The 17,049-nt window shown below is 49.1% G+C and overlaps 8 protein-coding genes across 8 annotated transcripts; 3 read left to right on the forward strand and 5 right to left on the reverse strand.

Moving 5' to 3' along the window:
• Window positions 1–514: 514 nt before the first annotated feature.
• Window positions 515–1,287, forward strand: LCP9604111_1495 (Zn(II)2Cys6 transcription factor domain-containing protein; the record flags this gene model as incomplete). Its single annotated transcript, XM_039068867.1, has 3 exons — window positions 515–591; window positions 670–1,022; window positions 1,076–1,287. 3 exons carry the CDS (start codon window positions 515–517, stop codon window positions 1,285–1,287), a joined length of 642 nt encoding a protein of 213 aa, XP_038931622.1.
• Window positions 1,288–1,420: 133 nt separating this feature from the next.
• On the reverse strand, window positions 1,421–4,150 carry LCP9604111_1496 (uncharacterized protein; the record flags this gene model as incomplete). The annotated part of the gene is made up of 8 exons (XM_039068868.1): window positions 1,421–1,803; window positions 1,880–2,454; window positions 2,509–3,462; window positions 3,527–3,695; window positions 3,748–3,788; window positions 3,836–3,890; window positions 3,945–3,953; window positions 4,006–4,150. The coding sequence occupies 8 exons, from the start codon at window positions 4,148–4,150 to the stop codon at window positions 1,421–1,423; spliced, it is 2,331 nt and encodes a 776-aa protein (XP_038931623.1).
• A 552-nt stretch (window positions 4,151–4,702) lies between these two features.
• LCP9604111_1497 (uncharacterized protein) lies at window positions 4,703–8,080 on the forward strand (the record flags this gene model as incomplete). Its single annotated transcript, XM_039068869.1, has 2 exons — window positions 4,703–6,419; window positions 6,474–8,080. 2 exons carry the CDS (start codon window positions 4,703–4,705, stop codon window positions 8,078–8,080), a joined length of 3,324 nt encoding a protein of 1,107 aa, XP_038931624.1.
• A 405-nt stretch (window positions 8,081–8,485) lies between these two features.
• Window positions 8,486–9,146, reverse strand: LCP9604111_1498 (uncharacterized protein; the record flags this gene model as incomplete). The annotated part of the gene is made up of 2 exons (XM_039068870.1): window positions 8,486–8,641; window positions 8,694–9,146. 2 exons carry the CDS (start codon window positions 9,144–9,146, stop codon window positions 8,486–8,488), a joined length of 609 nt encoding a protein of 202 aa, XP_038931625.1.
• A 466-nt stretch (window positions 9,147–9,612) lies between these two features.
• Window positions 9,613–10,875, forward strand: LCP9604111_1499 (M20 family metallopeptidase; the record flags this gene model as incomplete). The annotated part of the gene is made up of 1 exon (XM_039068871.1): window positions 9,613–10,875. One exon carries the CDS (start codon window positions 9,613–9,615, stop codon window positions 10,873–10,875), a length of 1,263 nt encoding a protein of 420 aa, XP_038931626.1.
• A 233-nt stretch (window positions 10,876–11,108) lies between these two features.
• Window positions 11,109–12,038, reverse strand: LCP9604111_1500 (type 1 glutamine amidotransferase; the record flags this gene model as incomplete). Its single annotated transcript, XM_039068874.1, has 1 exon — window positions 11,109–12,038. One exon carries the CDS (start codon window positions 12,036–12,038, stop codon window positions 11,109–11,111), a length of 930 nt encoding a protein of 309 aa, XP_038931627.1.
• A 1,093-nt stretch (window positions 12,039–13,131) lies between these two features.
• On the reverse strand, window positions 13,132–13,966 carry LCP9604111_1501 (putative 2-haloalkanoic acid dehalogenase; the record flags this gene model as incomplete). The annotated part of the gene is made up of 2 exons (XM_039068875.1): window positions 13,132–13,258; window positions 13,320–13,966. The coding sequence occupies 2 exons, from the start codon at window positions 13,964–13,966 to the stop codon at window positions 13,132–13,134; spliced, it is 774 nt and encodes a 257-aa protein (XP_038931628.1).
• Window positions 13,967–14,716: 750 nt separating this feature from the next.
• Window positions 14,717–16,497, reverse strand: LCP9604111_1502 (uncharacterized protein; the record flags this gene model as incomplete). The annotated part of the gene is made up of 3 exons (XM_039068876.1): window positions 14,717–15,492; window positions 15,547–15,811; window positions 15,871–16,497. 3 exons carry the CDS (start codon window positions 16,495–16,497, stop codon window positions 14,717–14,719), a joined length of 1,668 nt encoding a protein of 555 aa, XP_038931629.1.
• Window positions 16,498–17,049: the final 552 nt, after the last annotated feature.

The following is a 17,049-nucleotide window of genomic DNA, read 5'->3' on the forward strand; positions in this document are numbered from 1 at the left end:
CTCTGGAAGGTAGATGCGGTTTGTTACGTGCAGTGCTAATTATATCGATGGTATTTGGCGTTTGCTGGATATCCGACTCGAGGGATCACCGCGGATGTTGTTCTGATACCTGATTCCTTGACTCACGGCTATCAGATCCTCCCGAGGTCGGAGTTAGTCGGGTTAATGCGGCTGCATTCATTGAAGCCCAACGGTCGGAAAGCCTCGATATTGTCTCTTGGAATTGATAATTGACTTTTCGACAAGTACAATTTCTTCATCTTCACGGCAGGACTAAACCCCGGAAATTATAGAACTGTCGGCGGAGAGGCTGAAAAAGACAAGCTTGTTTCTCCTGCATCTGCATGGACCTTCCAAAAGCGGCAAGCTCGCCTTGAAATCCGGTCGACTTTGAAACTGGACCAGCTTGGACTTCACAGACCATGAGAATGAGAATCTTTTTTAAGAATGCGAGGAAACTAGTGAGATATATCCCTGGCAGTAACCCGGGAAGCACTCCCTATAGGAGTTTAGAATGCGCTCACTGAGATCTGTGTTTGGCCAATCACAGTCCGAGTATGCGCATAGCACCACGCCCGCCTCCTCGCTTGCGTGAGTATATATGAGTGAATTGTAGTTGTAGGATTTCCAGGGGGTTTCTGTCCTTGCTCTTGTTTTCCTTCACAACAGTTCTCTCAGTAGCATGCCTTCGACCGAGAAGCAAAAGGACCTCTCCCGGCGTCATCGCTCTTTCAAGGGATGCTGGACCTGTAAGAAAAAGAGGATTCAGTGTGACGAAGCGCGCCCAGCCTGCCAAAAATGCAGTTCCCGAGGTCTGGCTTGTGAGGGATACGAGATCCGATTGCGCTGGGGAGCTGGTATCGCCTCCCGGGGGAAGTACTCGGGCGCCGAGAAGCCCGTGAAAGAATATATACCCTCGCGGTCGAAACGAAGATTGGATATACGAGACGAGGGGGACAGATGTTTTCCTGGAGATGAAGATCGTCAGCCTGCTGTGGTCTCGCAACCTCTGACAAAAGAAGGTATTGCTAGTTCATGATGGTCTTTATAATTCTAAACTCACACATTCTTCTAGATCAAAATCAATTAGTTGCCGAACGAGCAACGGTCAATATACCTAACTCATGGGAACCGAATTCTCCACGAAACTCAGCTATCAAAAAGCACTTTGAGATACCTAAATCCTTAGCCACTTTGAGTGTAACTGCTGTGGCTGTGAATGGTCGGGATGAAGATATATCGAGTCAATATGCCCAGAACGCGGGCCGACGGAGTATATTGGCTTGACCTGAGTTTTCATTCTTGGTTTTGTACTTGAGCACTGCAAATCACTTTTTTTTTATCATGAATTTGGGACTAGGTCCACAGCGAACAGACTGAGACATATGAAATTGGTATTACCATATTAAATAACTATATCCTATTCATCCTCCCGGATCGTCTCAGTACCTCCTTTCCGCCCTTTTTCTTGTAAATGATCAGTCAGCTGGGAAGCTTCAGATCGATGGCCTGGTCGCCGGGTATCCAAACTATCGAAAGATTCATAGAAATGGGATGATCGGCCGCTCATCACGTTTTCAATCGACAGTGGTGACGACAATGAGAGTGACGATGGACGTCGGCTGTGGGCTGCTGGATAGGAGTACTCCGAACCCGTCTCACTAGGAGTCTGCGGTGAGACAGGAGACTGAGAGCCTCGTCTCGGATCGAGGTTGGGCCCACGTTCGGGTTCGGACTTGGGAGGTCCGTCGTGGGCATAATAGGCGGTGTTGAATGACGTTGGAAGCTCAACAGGTGATGAATCTGGTGGATGTCAGGTTTAGTACTCCGCAATATCTCTTTCCTATCGGGGATTGAATAAAGAAAGTCATTAACATACCATGCATCTCATATAGCGCATCTCCTCCAGATTCAACCGTGCCAGGGGTCACAGGCGAGATGAGAGACTCTGGCACGGTTGACGCCTGCGTCATCGATGGTTGTGTTGTCGACGGCTGCGTTCCTGTGGTCTGCGTCGTCCGCGCCGTCTCTACCGTCTCCATACCAGTCGATGAAGATACTGGCCCAGGCCCAGGTGCGGCTGGGCCGCTCGCATACATCCATTCCGGAGGAAGGTTCTGAGGTTGCGCCTCAGCAGCTTCGGATTTAGCCTCCGAAACCTCGTGTTTACGGTGACGGCGACGATAAAGCAAGAATCCGACAAGGAGCGCAATTATGAGCAGACCCAAGACCGCACCGATTACTCCACCAGCCCACCCGGGGAATCCGCTGCCCCCGCTGCTTTCTTGCGCGGATGTACTGGCGCTGCCACCGCTGCTGGTGCTGTTGCTGGTGCTGGTGCTATTGTACGGCCAATATGTCTCGACAGTCTTGCCATACTTCTTTCCAAAAATCCCCGCTAGAGAGCTGTTCGTCCATGACGATGGGGCGGTAATGGTTGCACTTCCATTGGAGCTAATAAGCTGTCAGCCATGATGATTGCATTATGTACTGCTGAGGTATACTCACTTGCCGCCTATCAGTGCCGTCACAAGATCTGGCACTTTATACTTACTCCAAGTCGTGGGATCATATTCATCCTCAAAGGTCAAGGTGTTGAGATTGAAATTGACAATGATACCACCCTCCAGGCAATAAGTTGAGTCGACATGCTGCCCTCCAACCGCTAGCATTTGATCGGGATATACTTTGATGCATTGGTGACCGCTGCGACTGTGTGTGTTTGTACCATTGTATGCCTTGACCCACTTAAAGGAAGGCAGAGACAATATATACACGTCGTCCGACGGATTGGCGTTATAGTTCAGACCATCGTATCCCCCATAGATGTAAATATTATGAGATGACCCATCAGCCGCACTCGCAAGCACAGAGCAGAACTCCGTCAGCTGTGGCGGTATATCACCCGTCGTGTTCTGGAGATACCAGGCTTTACTCTCGACATCGAAAACAGAAACTGTCTCCATGAACGTCGGGCTAATCCTTTTGCTCTCCGCCGTCCGGGTTGAGTTTGCTTTTTCATTCCGGAAAAACTCAATGGGTTCAATCACTCCGCCAATAGCCACTAAAACCCCAGACTCAGATATAGGTACCCAGACCAGTTCCGCCCTTGAACGAGCAGGAATGTAGCTCGGCAGTGTGTTGTTTGTCCACTTCCCATCGCTCATCGTTGACATGTCAAGGGTGATTAACGTGTTGGCCGTTTGGTTGGATTGAAGCTGGTTTAAAGTGAAGTCGCCCCAGTCCGCCGCGCGCATCCCACTGAAGTAAAAGCCCAAGTTCTCGCTTGGCGCAGATGCGGCAGCACCATTGGTTATATATCGCGTGACATTGGTGGAAAGGTATTCTTGTTGCCAGTTGGGTGCCCACGAGCTTCTATAGGCGCCATACTGATGCGCGGCATACGACAGGACTTGGTTAGAAGGCGGAGGAGCAGAGCTATCGGTATTGGGGAGCATGCCTCTGTAATAAATAATCTAAGCGTCAGTGGTTTCAGTGATTTATTAGAGAGAGGAGGGACCCCTACCCATAGAGATAGAACTCGTTGTCGTTGGCAAACATCGTTCCATCAACATAATTCGGAGCTATGCTAGAAGCACCGCCGGCGACAGACATGTTGCTGAGGAGTTTCATAAAATCCGATGTAGTGTTGAAAGAAGTAGTGAGGTTCAGGTAATAAATGGTGGCCTCCAAATCTGCAGCTAGTTAGCTATATGCAGATATGAAGATCCATTTGATTGCGCCTACTGTTATCTGGCTGGGGCTCGACACAACCATCGTCAAATCCTCTGCAGTTGTTAGTGTAAATCAGTATTGACCGTGGGGAGCCTCATACTTCTGATACCATAGCTCACCGCCATCGAGGTAGATTGTATCGCGCAGAATATTGGCTACCCGTGTCAGTAAGAAGACAACTATCGGAAAGGGAAACAAGAAATGCTTACCACGCAGACCTTGCCAGTTGCACATGGAAACATTGATTTGAGTCGGGAATGTACTGCATACGGCCACTGCGCAGTCTATCACGACCAGCAGCGTCAGCAGCGTCCCCAAAAACAAGCTCATTTTTCAATTGAAGCTCATCGCGGAGGGTTTCCAATTTTCGATGACAGATCCAACAATGGAATCCTCCAGGATTTACTGCAGCCATCTTGCCCAAATGGAAAAGCGAGGAAGCGGGGTCTCCGACCTTGCGATGCGCCTTTGTTGTTCATCCTCTTTGTTGTCACCTGCCCCCGCCCTGAATACGAGCAGCCAATGAGAGAAGCACCAAGGATTAAACGACGTGTAGTGCGCCCGTTCAGCTTATGGCCATAACGCCATGATCATTACCATGATCGTATTGCTGCATGACTAGGATCATGCACTCACGGAGATACAGCTGAATCAACTGGAGCTGCCACATTGTGTGCTCGAGTTAGCCCCTGATTGCGGTCCATAACTCCGTGTCGCGGGATATTTTGCATTTCCTTGTACCTTGTACCGCGAGATCGTCATGACTATGCTGCACTGTCCGAGTCAATATCCACCAGAGAAGAAGTCTGAGCCTCGAACGAAATGTTGGGCTTTCTTTTATTCAAAAAGGGGACCGTGCGTGTGTTATGTATTGGGTGTCTTCCCATTCTGTCGAGGTATTTTCTTTGTTTAGCTTGTTTACCTTGCTGGCCATCGCCGGAAGAATTTTTCCTACAGACAAGCAAAGATGAAGGTCGCGGTCGGTCGGTTGTCGCTGTTGGCGATTGTCTTCGGTTTGGTGACATCAAGTCACAGCAGTCTCATCAACAGAGCCCTCGCGCTGCCGGCGGAACAAAAGGACGCATTGACCGCTACAATTGGAGTCGGGGTTACACTTTGGCTGGGTGATGGCGAGTCTTGCACCGCTGAAACTGTCACCCACACTGTTACGCAGACCGGAGATGTTTCTGCAGCTGCCACCAAAATCATCACCGAGGCTACCACCTACACTATAAGTGGTTGCCGAAATGCCCACACTCTGAGTGCCATTCCCAATGTCGGCATTGGACCCGTGGCCGTTGCTGCAAATACCGCTAGGGCACTGCCCGGAATTGCTCCCATAAAAACGATCACAGATTACACAACCGAGGTGATTACAGCGTGTACATGCACAGCTAACTTGACTGTTACGACAACCACCTCCAGCGTACCTGTACCTGTGACAACCACCTCTAGTTTATCGGTGACATCCACATCCAGTATACCTGTGACAACCTCCAGTGTACCTGTGACAATCTCCAGTGTACCTGTGATAACCACATCCAGTATACCGGTGACAACGACCTCGAGCGTACCTACTACCAGCTCGAGTATACCTGTGACAACCTCCAGTGTACCTGTGACAATCTCCAGTGTACCTGTGACAACCACATCCAGTATACCGGTGACAACGACCTCGAGTGTACCTACTACCAGCTCGAGCGTGTCTGGCACAATCACCACGAGCGTGTCTGAGACTACCAGCTCGAGTATACCTGTGATAACCTCCAGTATACCTGTGACAACCACTTCCAGTGTGCCTGTGACAACTACCTCCAGTTTATCGGTGACATCCACCTCCAGCATACCTGGAACAACGACCTCGAGCGTACCTACTACCAGCTCGAGCGTGCCTGGCACAATCACCACGAGCGTGTCTGAGACTACCAGCTCGAGTATACCTGTGACAACCTCCAGTGTACCTGTGACAACCACCTCCAGCGTACCTGGAATGACGACCTCGAGCGTTTCTGACACTACCAGCTCGAGCGTGTCTGAGACTACCAGCTCGAGTACACCTGTGATAACCTCCAGTATACCTGTGACAACCACTTCTAGTGTGCCTGTGACAACCACCTCCAGCGTACCTGGAATAACGACCTCAAGTGTACCTACGACTACTAGCTCGAGCGTTTCTGACACTACCAGCTCGAGCGTGCCTGGCACAACCACCACAAGCGTGTCTGAGACTACTAGCTCGAGCGTGCCTAGCACTAGCGTTTCTGGCACTACCAGCTCAAGTGTACCTGTCACAACCACATCCAGCATACATACGACAACCACCCTAACAACATCGAGGACTATTACTGACTCGACTGCCACTGCTCCGGGGCCGACGACTTCACCATCCACTACAGTAACAACCAGAACCACTTCCAGCTCTGTAGGTGTTACCACTATTCCAGTGTCCACAACATCAGCGGCTGCCACCGATATTTCGACTGTCACTATCCCAAATACCACTGTCACTCTCCCGGGAACAATACTTCCAGGGACCACAGTCACGACAATCATTACTGAGACTGCCACTGTATCAAGTGGTAGTAGCACTTTACCCGGGTCCACCGGTACCACAACTGTCACAAGTCCAGAAAGTACAGTGATCAGTGATTCAACGATCATTATTGGCACTATCACTATCCCAGGTATGTTATCACCCATTGGACGTCAAGTATTATTGCAACAGCTAACAGTATCAGTTTCGCAAACAACCAAAACAATCACTCGTACTCTCACCGTTACCGGGTCTAGTGCGACATCGACCCAGAGCCCTAGCAGCGCTACGTCGGTGCCTGCCTCTGTATGCTCCAGTCTCATCAGTAATCCATCTTACACACCCCCCGCCGTGTTGCCAGATGACTATACCTGGGGCTGCGCACCCGGATATCTCTGCAAGCCCGGTCATGCAGGTGACCGCTCGAATTGCAATATTGAAGCAGGTCTTCCCGACCCCGGATACGTCTGCAGTCCCTCAGACTGCATTGTGGCTCCGCCTTTAGACGTTCATCCGTCTTGGCAGTACAATGTCTCGAACATTTATTACAACCTCAATCCGGAGGACTTCGGTCTCAATTATTCTATCTTCGAAGACCCACTGGCAGCCAACAATAAGCGCGACATGTCGTTGTGGGATTTCGCTGTCGCCCAAAGGATCAAGAGGGCCGACATAACGAACATCCCTACAGTCTGTTACAATGATTGCCTCGATGCTGCACATGAGCCTCAAATGCTTGGAAAGACACCTGAGCTCTGCAAGAGTGACTCGGCGTTCATGGAAAACTTGGATATTTGCGAGGAGTGCATTACCAACAACGCTGAATCCGGCTCTGATCAATATTCATCCATAATGCTGCCGACTTTTGCACAGTGGCTGAATTTCTGCTCCGATATGGTCACTTCCACAACAGCACAAAGTGTGACCAGTACTCAGATGGACACTACGGCGACGAGCACCCAGATTACCGCTGCTACCAGCACGGAAACATCGACAGCAGCCACGGTCACGAGTACTCAGGCTAGCAGCGCTGAAGCTAGCAGCACTGAAGCTACCACCACCGAATCGGCGACCACTGAATCGGCGACCACTGAACCGACCAGCACCGAATCGACCAGCACTGAACCGACCAGCACTGAACCGACCAGCACTGAACCGACGAGCACTGAATCAACGAGCACTGAATCGACGAGCACTGAATCGACGAGCACTGAAGCGGCGAGCACTGAAGCTACCAGCATTAAACCGACCAGCATTGAACCAACGAGCACTGGAAACACAGGAAATGAAAACACGAGCACCGAGCCCACAAATACCGAGACAACGAGCACTCAGTCCGACACTGCTACCACCGGGACCGAGCAAATATCCAGCCCAGAGACAACTCAACCAGTCACTCTCATCGCCATCTCAGCTTCCGGTTCAATTGTGACCACCTCGGTATCTGGTTCGCTTGTGACAACTTCTTTCTCTGGGTCTTTTGTGACAATCTCAACATCCGGTTCCCTCGTGACAAGCTTAGTCCCTGGATCGATCGCGACAACATCAGTATCTGGCGTGCTTATCACAGCATCCTTGCCCGGTTCGATCAAGACCGTATCAAGCACTCTAGGGACAGAGACTGGCAGTGAAAGCACATCTGACAATGCTGCCAGTAGTCCGTCGGGCTCGGTTCAGACGAGTCAGACGAGTCAGACTGATTCGGCAACGACCTCTACCTTTTCCCCGGCCTACAATTCGGCAGGATCTTGGAATATCCCTAGTGTTGGCTTAATTGGTCTCTTGTGGACTGCTCTTGTGCCACTCCTCTAGAATTCTCTTTTTACTGCGTTTGGTTTTCCATGTCAGATGTGTGTGTGAGATATTTGGTCAATTTTGGAGGTAGTTGGTGGATTTATTAGTCCATTTTAATAAGGATGATTCAATGAAAACGCATAAAGGTCAAAGAAAAACACTAACTAGGGTAACTATACATTAGTGCTTATATCATGTTTTTCAAGTGGCTATGATATTCGAACCGCCTTTTTGCTGTTGTGGTCTCGTGCCGATCACATGCCGCTACAGTCTTCTACTAATTGCTCTCTTTCTTAGGAATACACACCACCATTCCTGGAAAATAACTAGGTAAAGTGAGTGACCGCACCCCTGGGATAATTGTGTACTGCCACGCGACACCGCTCAGGAACCTTGGAACTTTATTTTGGTGACTAGTCTCCATTAGGAAATCAAGAGTATAAGGATGAGAGATTTGTTGATGTTCAGATTACTGAGTACGGGAACAATGAGATTGGCTCTTTTATGATGTATGCAAAACCTTTCACAATTATCGGATGATCTGAGCCATTCGAAGCATAAGTTTCTCCTATCGAGCAACTGCTTATATATTAGCGTAGGTTCAATAGCAAGCTGAACATCGGCTTCTTACTAGCTTCTGTTGATTCAAATCGACACTAACGCTAATCGACTTGGACAGATAGACAAGACCTCTCGGTGCCAATTTGAAGTCATGCTTCTCCTTCATCTCCTTCAACGTGATGGGCAGCCGGAGCTCACGGACAGTAACCATTTCGTAAGCGAAATCGTAGCCATCCCAGTCTTTGTGCTTATTGTTGAATTCGGCATTACCCAGCCCGTTTTCTTCCAGTGGAGCATCACCGGCATTCCGCGTCCGGGCGAACCGTGTTTCGCAGACATGGGTGATGCTGGAGTGCGGAGCAGTCCGATAAAACCAGATTCGTTTCACACTGGGTCTGAGGCAATATTTTCGAAACTCGTAGTTCTTTCTTCCGTCGGCGATTTGAGTCATGTAGGGGTCCTGCATCGGTAGGATGACATCGCTGTGAGAAGGGCATCTGACCCCAGTCTTTGCGCGGGACATGAGGGAACTGTTCTGCGAACGTATGGGCAAAAATAAGAGGGAGATTGCAGGATCTCAGATCGAGATATGGAGTGAAGCATAAAAGTTCACAGTCTACATATTTATCTGGAGTCGTACAAGGGATCTGTATGCGCCTTTCCCATTATCGAGGGTCATGGGACTTAGCATCGGCTGGTGGCAGGAATCTTGGCAGATTAGCAACAGGTTGAAGTGACTTTCAGGCACCTGCTACCGACTAGAAGCCTTGGTTGTGCAGACTGCATCGTCATCTATCGATTTATCTTTCTTAATCTCACAAATAGATTTGCATAGCAAAATGAGATGGATGTATTCTATGATGCAAGAAAATTCGTGATTGATCGTCAAATGCCTCGGAATGTGGAGGCGGTGATAGCGGTCAGGTAATATCCAATGAGAGAGTTATGCCCCGGTCATCTCCTGCAAGTGGTCACCACATATCCCTGAAATGGCCAAGCAGCGCTTGTCAGACATTCTAGCCGCCGCCGATGTGGATTTGAACCCTTATGAAGCTCTTTACAAGCATTTCCATACGCATCCCGAGCTCTCGCTACAAGAGAAGGCCACATCTGAAAGGATCGCCTCCCATTTGTGCCAACTCGGATCCTATGAGGTCCAGACAAATATAGGAGGTTACGGGCTCGTAGGGACTCTCAAGAATGGCCCTGGAAAGGCAATCCTTCTTCGGGCCGACATGGACGCGCTTCCCGTCAAGGAACTCACCGGCCTCCCCTACGCGAGCTCAGTGACTATGGCTGATGCGGACGGCAATGAAAAACCCGTAATGCACGCTTGTGGCCATGATATGCACATTACATGTCTGCTTGCCGCAGCTGAAGTCCTGGCCCGTACACGGAATGCGTGGAGCGGGACTTTAATCGTACTCTTCCAACCGAACGAGGAGCGCGGCGGAGGCGCCCAGGCTATGGTTGATGATGGACTTTATTCGAAGATTCCCATGCCTGATTACGTCTTCGGGCAGCACGTCATGCGAATGCGAGCGGGAAGTGTTGGTTCCCGGCCTGGCACGATCATGGCTGCTGCCGATAGCCTGAAGATCACTCTCTATGGCCGCGGTGGTCATGGATCACAGCCGCATCAGACGGTAGACCCCGTACTCCTTGCTGCGCATGTTGTTGTTAGGCTTCAGGGCATTGTGAGTAGAGAAGTGGACGCGAATGATCTTGCTGTCGTGACGGTCGGGAGCCTGCAGGCAGGGCAAACAGAAAATATCATTGCGGACCGGGCGGAAATCGGAATTGATTTCAGGACTGTCAAATTGGAGACTCGAGAGAAAATACTTGCTGCTATCAGGCGCATCGTTGAGGCTGAGTGTGTTGCTAGTGGATCGCCGAAGCCGCCGTTGTTCACACCAACGAGGCGGTTCCCGCCCACCGACAACGATAAACATGTGGCCTCTCAACTGGCTGCCTCTTTTGCAGACCATTTCGAAGACTTTGACGGCGATACCCCAAGGACCAATGTTAGTGAGGACTTCTCCACGTTAGGTACTTCTCAGGGGCTTCCTTGCTCTTTTTGGTTCATTGGAGGAATTGACCCAGGGCTCTGGGATAAGGGTCAGAAAAACGAAATTCCCATGGAAGAGATCCCTGGGAATCATTCGGCGTTGTTTGCCCCAGTGATCCAGCCAACGATGAAAACTGGGGTGGATGCGTTGTGCATCGCGGCTTTGACATTCTTGAAAAAGTAGCCGTGGCTCTCCGGGCCTCCCTCGACGGGTTGGAAACGTTTAGCACTGCATGTAATGAATTGCTTGCAGATTTGATTGGGAATTCTCGGTTCTATATTGCAGTGCTAATTGTTGCACAGGTATGGCCTTTTTGCATAGTGTTTATTTTATTCCTCTGCAATTTCACTCTATTCATTCCCAATCCACAAGTTGTGGAAGAAAACCTCTTTATTTTTGATTTCTCGTCCCTCACATCAATTTTCAAAGCCAGCCAAGAAAGACACCACAGCAGAGGCAAAGGCCTTAGAATCATCATCAGTTCCCTTACGAGCATCCCCAATCTGCTCCAAGAACAACGCCAATTTCGACTCATCCCATCCCAGGATCGGCGCAGATTCCAAGCACATATTGGTCAGGCCAAAGGGATCCATTTCGTAATGACCCTGCACAGAGAGTACCCTGCCTGGGTGGTACAGTCCCTGAATAGGGCAGATTGGAGTGCTTCCAATATTAATCCACGGCGCGGGCAGCGAAACCGGCGGCGACTCGGCAAGCGTAACAACAGTTCCCTTCGCAACCGCCATCACCCGATCTCCATGGAACATCTGAATACGCAACCGTTCCTTAGGAAGAGCACCGAGTGCGCCCGGGAACAACTTCACAAAGGCGTGTTCCAATTGAACGGTGGTAAGTCCGACCTCACGGCCGAAAGGGCATTTCTCAACCCAGACGTCGTGGACTGGGTCATCAACGTTGCGGACGAGAGCGTGCGAGATGAGCTGGTGGCCGAAACAGGTGCCGAGGATGCGGACTTCGGGGTATTGGTTGTAGACTGTCTTGATGAATTTCTCGAGCACTTGCATCCACGGTGACTGGTCCATTTCGCCTACGCCGGGCGTTCCGCCGGTGATCAAGACTGCGTCCACTGGGTATCGTACGGGTATATGATCCTTGTCTTCATGGCCGCGGAGAGTGTATAGGTCGGGATAATGGCCTCCTCGGATATCAAACGGGGTGATCTTGACTTCGAGTTGCTCTTTCTCGGGGAGCAGGGTTTCGTTCAGGTGTGTTGCAGTCTCGCAGAGGATGGTTCGGAAGTGGGCGCTCAAGAGTCCTCGAGCCTCGTATAGTTTGCGGGCTGGTATGTCGACGTCTAGGACGGCGATATGGATGAGGTGAACCATTTTTTCAAAATGTGTGTTTAATTGATGGAGGGAAAAGGTGAAATGGAGATTTCGCACTTGGGCGTACTACTACATAATATAATTTTCCCATACTGACTCCGACGCAGAATTAGACAACATTTAGGTAAGACATAGCTTTGTGGGATATAGTAATCTATACAATATAAGGAACAAACGACACCCAGTTACTCCAACAGACTCCAACCACTACCGAAGTATTAGGTAAAAGCTAACATCGTCACTCAAGATGACCTTATTTTTTTTCTTGATCCACAATCTCTACATTAATTCTACCGAAAATAACCCGGGTCTTTTCTGTTGAACTTTGTACAGTCTGTCCCGCGTACAGGATGATAATGTGTGATAAATCTTGGATTTCCACGTATCTCGATTGAAACTGACAGATTTGCTATGCTCTGATATACTCTATCTCATTTCTGATGTCTTCCACATGTGTATATGAAATATGCCGAGCCGAATCGGCCGGTTACGAGCTTATAAAGGCTTGGCTTTCCTTGCCGCTTTTTGCCGAGACTCGGAAGCCTCCGAGTCTTACATAATCATTAGCATCCCCACTCACAGAACAGCAGCCAAGTCAGCAAATCACCTTGACTATAAAAGGGATACTGTTTGAATTATAGCACCGGACCCAAGTTTGAAATTGGACCTATACATGTACCTTGTGGACTAAATCCTGTCCGAGTTCAACGGAGTAACCTTGGAAGCCCGGAGTTCCCAGAAGAGCGGTGAGGATAGTAGGCAGAACTATATTCAGTTAGGAGGGTGCACCTGGGATTTCAGGAAGGTTACGTATACCTCCAAAATACCATGTTATTGCTATTTACAACTCTTTATAATTATCAATACTTGTGTCCTAACTCACTATACATGGCTAGCCAAGTTGTCACATAGTATAATTTGTTCGAACTCTGCTGCAATTGATTATTATTTGTTCAAGCCTATCACCGCACTAGGAAGATAATAGTATGCAAAATTACAGGGACAAGTAATAGTGTTGCCGAGCAATCGATATATAGATTAATCAGAATCGGAGCTATTTCTTGGATCGCTAAATTACAGGTAGAATTTCAAATTAGGAAGACATATCAATCATCTTGTCAGCCGTTTCGAGCAAAGTGTCGGCCATGACATCCATCTTAGTATCAAAGATGTCAATGCACGACTCCTTTTCATAGATCGAGCAGTAAGCACCACGGAAGCTGATTATTCGAGACAAGTTAGCCGGATATCTTCCTCATTCGGAGCAACAGCAAAACTTACCCAGCTTTAACAGCCGCGCTCACATCCCACATATGCGCCGCCACGAACCACTTATCATCCTCAGGCTCAAACTTATCCAGCATAGGCTGGTAGGATCCCATCGAGGGTTTGACCATATCAAGCGGGGACTCCCTCTCAGATTCATACTTCATGAACTGATGGCAACTGACGAGGTTCTCGGCGGGCATTTCAAAGCCGGCGCGCTTGAAGTAGCCACCGACTCTTTCTGTGTCGCCCGTGGTCAAGCACCAGATGGTGAAACCGTTCTTCCTCAATTTCTCCATCATGGCGCGGCAGTCTGGGCGTAGTTCCAGCTTCGAATAGGCATCCTGACATATGTCCCTTTCCTCGTCGGTCGCGAAGGATCTCGGATTTTGGATACCGGACAGATATAAGACACGGTAGAAGAGCGCCTTGAAGACTTTCTTGTATGGAACGCATCGCTTGGACATCTGAAGCATCAGAGACTCGAGCTCGGCGGCTTGCATCCAGGCATATCCTAAGGCATTGGCCGACAATTGGTTTGCTCGCAGTCGTGGGCCGAGGATGTCTTCGATGGTGTCGATAAAGAAGTCGAATGACACGCAAGTGCCGACGACATCAAAGACGGCATGCTTCCTGGGGGAGACTGTGTTGGGGGAAATCATGTTGTGTATACAAGATGTTGACTGATGATTGAATGAAATTGAATTGGCAGACGGAAGGGATTCTTGGGATACATATTGCCCCTGGCCTTCTCATGGTCATTTATTTCAATGCCCTTCGCCAACTCCACTGGCAACCATGGTTCAATCATTGTCTGACTCCGGCACACCGCTATCCGATAATCTAGATAAGATCGAGGTCTACTCCGTGATGCGTAGACAGTGGCGGTGTGGGTATTCCACTCCGGGGCTAACGATATCTGGTAATCAGCTGTCACCGGACCAGGCCCACTCCGTATCCGAACTCCGTCAGGCGATTGCATTGTTTTTGAGATTCACCGGAGTCTCTGCCGAGAACCGAGATCGAAGGAAAGGGGGAGCATCTGGGGTATCAAATCTGACCAAGTCGATGTTGCAACGAAAGGTGGGCGAAGTAGAAATTAATGCGACTTTGCCTGGGATCTTTCAGCTATAATTTAAAGAGTCTTGGTAGTTTGATATGAAAGAGCTGATATATATATTACACAGTTTGAACAGAAAGGCTGGTGGTTCGGGGTAAAGCGAGCATATGGCATTAGGAATACACTTATTCTCATACTTGGAGCAGTCTCAATATATACAATAGATTACTATTCATAAACTCAACACATAGAATCTCTGGGATACATCGAATTCATTGTTACAAAATATCTCTCAAAGTCAGGTAGATTTGAAGACCCGAAGACTAAGCTAAGATATCATACTAATCCACGCTCAGTCCCATAAAATGTTCAGCTTGCGAAGGCCTTTCTTTGGTTGTGGCAGCGGCTCTGGGTTGCGATTGGCAATATCAATAAACGGTTGAATGGGTATATCTTCCAGGGGGATGATCTTTGTCTTGTGAATCAACTTGTACGCAAAATAAAAGATGAAGAAGAGAGGAATATTGATATAAGAGGAGACGAATCCTTCGTCGCTCCATTGCCCTTTGATAAAAGTCGAGTACCCGCCGGTGATGAGCAGGAGACTGAGCATGATCAACGAGGCCCAACTGATATATGGCTGGAGCGGCGTCGCCCACGGTAGAGACTTGCGAGAGATTCCTTGTTTCTTGCAGCCGTAATAAAAGCGAAGATACGTGACCAGGATAGTGAGCCAGTTGGTCAGAGTTGTGATGGAGACAAGGTCTTGCAGCCAATCAAACACGGTGTTGGCAGTTGAGGAGAGCGACATGTATGCCAGGCACATGAACAGACCGTAGAGCGAAATTGCGACCCAGGGAACCGAGAATCTGTTAAGTCGAGTGAAGAACTTGGGGGCTTTACCGTTTACCGCCAGCCCGTACAATACTCTCGACCCTCCGAGCATGTTCGAGTTGCCTGAAGACCACGCCGACGTGATGATGACAGCGTTGATGATTGATGGCACCACCTTGATTCCGGCTAGGGTAGCTGCGATCACAAAGGGAGACTCGGAAGCTGTGCCACTAGAACTGCTGAGTCTAGGTTCATTGGAGGGGACCACAAGGCCGACCATGAAGATTGAGATGACTAAAGGGAAGACGTCAGATTTGAAGGATTTTCTATCTTTTAGAATCAACATACCATAGAAAATCAATATACGAAAGAAAATCCGCTTAGCCGCCTGCGGGATAGCATGCCTCGGCGATTTTGTCTCTCCAGCGGCAACGGTAATTGTTTCAATCCCCGAATAGGCATAAAGAGCACTATTCATAGATGTCCAAACACCGAGAAAGCGACCAAGAGAGCCACCGATGCCAAGGTACTGAACGAAAGGCCCAGGGTGGCGCCAGTATTCAAACCCGATGGTTTTATGGTCAGGACCGCCACCACAGGTAATAACAAGAGCCTGGTTAATCCTTGTTAGCACCAAAGCCGGTCAATTCAGTGGCAGAAACTTGAGCTTACCATTAGATTGACTCCAATGATCAGCAAGATCTTCATCAAGGAGAAACCGAACTCGAGCTCCCCGTATACTCTCACAAAGGCCATAGAGGTACACAGCATGACCACTCCAAAGATACTGATCCAAATCGCGCTATTGAGGTCAGACCAGAACTGCACGAGCACAGCAGCGGCCACAATCTCTGCAGGGATAGACACAAGGTAGGAATATACCACGTTGTAGCCGTTGGCAAACGATAATGCCGGGTCAACAAAGTATTCGGCGTAGCGGACTATTCCACCGTTCAAAGGAACAAGTGTGCCCATCTCGCCCGTCGCAAGGGTTACAGTTCCAGCAGCACAGCCCATGACCAAGTATCCTAGAAAGGCACCCAGGGGACCAGAACGTGAGATTGCTCGACCAGAACTGAGGAAGAGACCTGTTCCAATGGTACCGGCCAAAGCAATCATTTGGATGTGTCTCTGATGAAGGCCTTGCTTCAAGGCCGAAATCTCTTCGAAGTCTCCGACATATTCATCTTCTGGTTGAACAGGCGACTCTGGGTCGTGTATCATGGTCTTGACGTCTTTGTCGAATTCATCGACAGCGTCGGTGGAATGATCGTTGTGAAAGGTCTTGATTGTGGACATCGCGATTGACTTGTATTTTCTCTTCTTGTAAAAAAAAGAATGTCGGCAATATTGGGCCGTCCTTGCTATATGGCGCAGACCTATGTCCGGGGATGATTAGCCTCGACTTATAGTTCCCTTATTAGTGGCCAGATGGCTCTGAAGTCACCGTGCTAAGCGACACATTCTTTATCTGTACACTTAACTATGCGGATAACATGATATTGAAATTGACGTCGAGGGTGGCCTTCCAAAAGCAGTTAGAGGGATGACATGGAGACCTTGATTGGAAGATACAAGGTTGCCAGGGCCCAATCAGCAGGTTTGAGTATCTTTGAGACAAACGTTGACTGAGGGATGTGAGATAGCAGCGCACGGGTGATAGATGGGGTGACGATCAACTCCGCAGAACTGGAAGGCCGTAAAACCCACTCCGTGAGATAGTAGGAAGCTCCGAGAGATAAGATAACTATCGTGGCATGACTTAGAATAGCGGCTCGGAGTACCAAATAACGAGTACGTACGGAGTAATCAGAAAACGTTGAGCCAGATAGACGTGCTGGGTGTTTAACT

The sequence above is a fragment of the Penicillium roqueforti genome, assembly GCF_015533775.1.
Source record: "Penicillium roqueforti strain LCP96 04111 chromosome Unknown scaffold_02, whole genome shotgun sequence".
NCBI lineage: Eukaryota > Fungi > Ascomycota > Eurotiomycetes > Eurotiales > Aspergillaceae > Penicillium > Penicillium roqueforti.